The sequence below is a fragment of the Heteronotia binoei genome, chromosome 15 (assembly GCF_032191835.1).
Source record: "Heteronotia binoei isolate CCM8104 ecotype False Entrance Well chromosome 15, APGP_CSIRO_Hbin_v1, whole genome shotgun sequence".
NCBI classification, from domain to species: Eukaryota; Metazoa; Chordata; class Lepidosauria; order Squamata; family Gekkonidae; genus Heteronotia; species Heteronotia binoei.
This window is the reverse complement of record NC_083237.1, coordinates 33,381,119-33,387,297: the sequence shown is the minus strand read 5'-3', so window position 1 is coordinate 33,387,297 and position 6,179 is coordinate 33,381,119. Positions and strand designations below refer to the sequence as shown.

Below are 6,179 nucleotides of genomic sequence, written 5' to 3'. Positions count from 1 at the left end.
TTTAAAGATTGCTTGAATATAATCATTGTTTATTATTTGCGGGCTCTAGGAAGCTTTATTCTGCACTCTTATGTGCTTTCCACTTTATTTTTTCTAAGCAGAATGAGGGCCTTCTCAGTCATGGCACTAAAATTCGCCTGTCTCCTTCTGTTGCAAACGAAGACTTTTTCTGTTTCATCTGGAGTTCCTCTCTCCCCAGTGATCCTGCTCTATGATAAAATTCTTGTTTTTTATGTTTTTGTAAGTGCGTTGTTGCTTGGTTTTAAATTTTTTTAGTGATGTGTTTTTGATTTCAGTAGCTGGATGGGAGACCATCAAGGAGGACTTCGCAGAGGAAGGAAATAGCAAACCAACAATTCTGCTTCTCATTCCTCTTGAAAACCCTCAGAGAGAATTTTTAAGAATATTACGCCCAAACTTATATGGCTAACTTTATTATAGGTCTGTGCATAACTGTAATTTTCTGACATTTCAAAGCCCTACAAAGGAAAACAAATTATCCTAACAATGTCAATATTCTGTTCACATTTTCATCCTTATAACATGTTCTCTGTTGTTCAGCTCAGGCCTCAGCATGATGATGTAGCATTTTGGGGTAAAAATGCACCCCAGTAAACCAGCACTTGAAGCCAAGATAGAGAAGATCTCCACAGCCACCATGGATTTCCCTTTCGTACTCAAGTGGGTTGGAACAAAGGATATCCAAACGCTGCAAAAGACTAGCATGCTGAAAGTGATAAATTTGGCTTCATTAAAACTGTCAGGTAACTTCCTGGCTAGGAAAGCCACAATGAAGCTTACAGTGGCCAGGAAGCCCATATAACCTAAGACAGAGTAAAACATGGCAGCTGAGCCCTCATTGCATTTGAGTATGATTTTCTCTGGCAGTGAGTGCATGTCTGTATCTTGAAATGGAGGGTTAGCACTTAACCAAAAACTGCAAAGTCCTGCTTGAAAAAAGGAGCAAGAAAGAATGATTGAATTGGCTAGTCTTTTCCCCAACCACTTCCTCATCCTAGATCCTGGTTTTGTGGCTACAAAGGCCAGAACCACAGTAATGGTTTTAGCCAGTACACTAGAAAGAGCCACAGAGAACACAATGCTAAACATAGTTTGCCGGAGAAGGCAGGTCAGTTTTCTAGGTTGTCCAACGAAGAGCAAGGAGCAGAGGAAACAGAGGAGGAGGGAAATCAGGAAAATGTAGGTAAGGTTCTGGTTGTTAGCTTTGACGATGGGGGTGTCACAGTGCTTCAAAAAGATTCTGAGTACCATAGCTGTGATTAGGGAAAAAGAAATAGCCAACAAAGTCAAGATGATTCCTAAAGGTTCTTTGAATGAGAGGAAGCTTATTTCTTTGGGAACACATTGATTCTGCTGTTCATTGGAATACTGATCTTGTGGACAGTTGATGCAAGCATCCATATCTGGAAAAAAGGAAAAGTTGTTGAAATATTTCAAGCATTTATTGCAAGTCTGTCAACCAGTAGCTACAACTATGGTTGTTCTATTACAATGGCTGTGGAAGCTTACAGATTGTTCAGAAAATGTGCGTTTTGAGGAGTCATTGTAGTGAAGAAGGGGAGGAGTTTTATATAGGTATTTCAAATTGGTTAAAAAGAAGGAGATTGGATTTATACCCTGCCCTTCACTACCCAAAGGAGTCTCAGAACGGCTTGCAATCTCCTTCCTCTTCCCCGCCCCACAACAGACACCTGTGACTGTGAGGTAATTAGGCCTGAGATCGCTTGCTCATAACTGCTTTTGAGCAGAACAGCTCTGAGAGAACTTGTGGCTGGCCCAAGGTCACATCAGCAGGTATATGCGGAGGATCTCTAGCCAACCCAAACAGGCCTTGCTCACCCAGGGCTCTCTTTTCTTGCATTGGGTTGCTTTTGGCTGGGGGGACATATGCTAATGAGCTCCACCACCTGTTTTTCTACAAAACGACCCCAGGAAATGGGTGTAAGCCAATCAAGAGAAAAGCAGGGTAGAAATGGCAAGTCTACTCAGAAATAACTCCCATTTTAGTTAATGAAGCTATTCACAGGAAGGTGTTCTTACCCATCTGCTCAGAGATCATTCCTTCCGGACATGGATCACAATCATAGCAGCAAAATTTCTCTCCTTCTCTCTTTTTCCTGCTGAAACCCGGATAGCAGTTTTCATTGCACACTGAAACAGGCCATCCCTGCCCATAAACAGTAAAGGGAGATGAGTACAGTGAAAATATGCATTGGGAATACCAGACTGGCAGGATGTGCACTGTTGCAATAGAATGCAGTTGTCAAGATCGACTAATAACGACTTAAGACGGGGAGATCATGGCCTAAGCAATAGGCCCTGTTAAAATCATAATGGATCCACTGCTGCTAATGTTCTACCTTAGTTGCTCCCCTTCCCCCCTTTTTCTTATTTTGATTTGTAACTGGTGTAAAGGAACTAGCCTGCACCTTCTCGGGGCCTGAGGTGGCAGGAGGCCTTGCATAACAATTCAAGAGCATTTGCTAGCCATCATCTGAGAAAGTATCTAGTAGTCGTATGTGAAGGTTTCCTCCTGTAACCCCCCCCCCCCCCGTAGGAATGTTTTTGAAGTGTACCTTAAAACCCATGTATCAATGTATTGGTTTCATTCTTAGCAAGCTAGAGGCTTGCACCAGAGTACCGGTTATCAATAAATGGGAACTTAGTATCAACTTTGACTCATTCTTGAATCTGTCGACTTGACAGCAGTAAGAGCAGCTGAAACAGGTGCCTAACATTTTCTTGCCAGATTGGTCTCAGAAAGGAGACTAATGCTGACCATCTTAATCCCCAAACACGCTAATAGATAGTTGGATGGCAAGTACTATATTATAAAAAAGGAAGGAAGGAAGGAACCCTAGTATCAGTGCAATGACAAGGAGGTTTGATATTATAGGCTCCAGCAACCTTCCCACTCTGTTATAGAGTTCAGCTTCTCCTTCAATGCCTCACCTGTGTAAAGGTTTTATGCCACACAATTTGATCATCTCTAAGGGTTAACTCTTTCCCTGCTGGAGCCCAGGGATCCAATCGCCCCACTTGTACTCTAGCAAAGGAGCCATTGTTGAATGTTACCCAGTTTGTTACATCAAATCCAGTTTTCATTTCTCCATTTTCATGAAAAGACAGAGTGTCTCCAGCACTGTTGTTGAATACAATGCTCCTCAGAAAATGATGGATCTAATTGATATTGGGGAGGGGGGGAGCAAAACAACAATGAGATGTTGATTAACACTACATTACCAGAGTGACATCCTTCTAAGTCCATTTACTTCAATGGGCTTCAAAGGGTGCAACTTTGCTCAGGTTTGCACTGTAACTTTTGCAATGTCCCTGCTTAACAAAGCCTACATTACTTTTGTTATACTTTAATGTGTGTTGATTATGTTTTGCAAGAACTTCCTCATTTTTTTCCTTTTACATTACAGCTGTAGGAGCAGATAGACATCTTGAGAAGGAATTACTATCTTTGATACAGCATGCCCAACACTTATGAGTACAGTTTCAGTGGAATACTTTACACTGAATTCTCCCATTAACCTCTGACAGTGTAAATTAATACTAGTGCTGGGCCATTAAAGAGTAATTACCTGCCATGGTTCCACATTCTTTCCTTCTGCAAGTCTTCTGTGCTTGGTTCTGGAGATGTGGATGCCATGTAAAGCACGTGCCACAGCATGGACAGCATTGTAGACATTGTAACTGTGGCCCATTATGCTCATTTCAAACAAAATCATTGGAATGCTCTCCAGCTTCTCTTCACCAGTGCAGGTCTTGTTGCTGTCCCTAAGAAGATCTGAATTTTTCAGTGAACAACTGAATGCCTGCTCCCAGAAATTCTCCATGAAACCATCTCCTTTTGCCCAGGTAGGACTGATGTCTTGAAGGAATTCTTGGAATCCAGGTGGCTGACTGGAGTGCACTGTGAAGGATATGGCCCCATGGAAACTTTCTATATCCCAATTCTTTTCAAAGGAAAATGATGCAAAATCCCATTGGCATGTAAAAATCCACACTTTATGCACAGGTGGCAATGACACAAAGGGTGCTAGAAACAACAATAGTCTCAAAGCAAACACAAATGCGGGTACAGCATACACAAAATATACGTTTGCTGTTGTCCTATTGTGAATAGCATAAGCATCTCTTTGCTTTGCAAGTAAGTCTATTGCTTCCTGCCAATAAGTTATTTTTGGCAATCTTAATGTGAAGGCAGAACAGATATCGTTCTCAGTAAGCAATGGTATCATGGTTCCTAAAAAACTATCCCCGTCGTCATTGTCCATAGCTGCAAGCCCAATCCATCTCCACTTAAAATGCTGAAGTAAGTGAATAACTCCTATATATTGAGAGCCTTCATTTGGGACCATCTGGTACAAATAAGGAAATAGCATTTTGTCACCAGGCTCTGGAGAAAATATTCCATATGTAAGCTGAAAAAAATGTGTTGTTAATTTTCTAAAGGACTGTAAATGAATGTGATTTTTTTTACAGTGCAGAATGTATATATGCCTTGATGAATTGCCTACCTGTGGCATCTTGTAGATGGAAATGATGCTGGCTGTGTTGACTGAAATATCAGCTGTAAGTCCTCCAATGATTGTTATGAGTTTGTTTTGTGTATCACATTTGAAATTGGGCACAAACTTCCACTGTGTGGAAAGCAAGCTCAGGGTGGCTTTGTAGGTCATCCTTGGAACATAGTAGCTGTTGAGGATGTGGAACCCCAATGTGATGTTAGTTAAGAGATTGGGATTGTCATTGATCTCTTTTACTGCAAATGTTAAGGCCAAGTTATGCTGGTAGTTCTTTGGCACTGACCTGCAATGAGAGTCCAAGGGTGTTGACTTGAACAATATTTCAACATAAGATCTTCCACACAAAGCCCCTGATGACCAACTTAGAACCATGGCATGGAGACCCAACCTCCCTCTGTTTTTACCTCCCAGAACTAGTGGTTTAAGCATGGAGACTGATTTAGCCATTGTGGGCAATCACAGTTGATGGATTTACAATCCATGACTTTGTCTCATCCCTTTTTAAAGCCAACTTATCATGTGGCCTATAGACATCCTTTGAAAAGATTTCCCCCCTATTAAAATATAAAAGCTACAATCAGACAAGCTGTTTGATCTGTTATCCAGCAGATTTAAATTGCACATCCAAACAATACTTTGTTCCTCATTCATGCTCCCCCTCTCACCCTGCTCTGATTGCGAATTTCTTGACTCCTTGAAAATTCCAGTCTTTATGGATGTTGTTGGTTTTACCCCACATTTCTGGATGTCTGAACTCTCTATTGCACTCTAAAGCTCTTTAGGAAGACTGAACCTTCCCTTCCATTTTTGCAGTTAAAAAAAAGCAGTGATGTGGGCATCATTGGATCTTCATGCAAGCGCTTTGAACCACTGCTTGCATGCTCCTTCACTGCAGTATTTTGTTGTGATTGGGAGCCCACATGTGTATGTATATGTGTTTCAGACTGACAAATTCAAGAGAAAACTACCCCTTCTGCTGTTTCTTAGGTGAAATGGCACTGGATATAGTCCCTATTTAGGCTCCCATATCGACAGCCAGGATTCTGCCCCCAGAACATTACTCCCAGCCACTTCATAATATTGCTCTGCTGAGAAAACTCTATGGGGGGGGGGGAGAAAAAGGAAAACTTTATGAAATGAATGGGAAAAGGAGTAAGATCAGACAGGAAAAGGAGTGTTTTTTGGTGGGAAAATTCAGCTGTATAAGAACCACTGAAATCACGGTGCCAAAAAGGAGCCAGTGCTTTGGATATATGTAGATATATGCTTATGCACATGTGCAAAAGACAAATAATAATAATAATAATAATAATAATAATAATAATAATAATAATAATAATAATAATAATAATAATAATAATAATAATAATAATAATAATAATAATAATAATACAGCTGCCCAACTGCTTGCTCCATGGTTGCCCCAAAGCAATAATCAGAACAAACCATCATGGGGTGAGTACACAGTGCAGTGGGTTAAAAGTAGGATGTCTGAATAAAACTACACACACACACACACAGAGGATGAAATTAGAAGCATGGCCAGACTGTGCTATGCCTGTCATTTGCACTTAGCCAAAATTATAGTATACTGGAGTAATCCAAATTTCTGTTCAAATT

General features: G+C 40.7%; 1 protein-coding gene across 1 annotated transcript; it reads right to left on the bottom strand.

The window, feature by feature from the left end:
* Positions 1-522: 522 nt before the first annotated feature.
* Positions 523-5,298, bottom strand: LOC132583365 (vomeronasal type-2 receptor 26-like). The gene is made up of 5 exons (XM_060255021.1): positions 5,225-5,298; positions 4,551-4,842; positions 3,612-3,986; positions 2,062-2,188; positions 523-1,424 (listed from the first exon to the last, which is right to left on the bottom strand). Exons 1-5 carry the CDS (start codon positions 5,296-5,298, stop codon positions 523-525), a joined length of 1,770 nt encoding a protein of 589 aa, XP_060111004.1.
* Between the last annotated feature and the right edge of the window lie 881 nt (positions 5,299-6,179).

Coding starts and splice junctions, on each gene's coding strand:
- LOC132583365 (XM_060255021.1), bottom strand. CDS start 5,298: ATGTGGGGTAAAACCAACAACATCCATAAAGACTGGAATTTTCAAGGA. Junction 4,843..5,224: donor AAATTCGCAATCAGAGCAGG/GTGAGAGGGGGA, acceptor CTCTCATTGCAG/GTCAGTGCCAAAGAACTACC. Junction 1,425..2,061: donor AATGATCTCTGAGCAGATGG/GTAAGAACACCT, acceptor CCTTTTTTCCAG/ATATGGATGCTTGCATCAAC.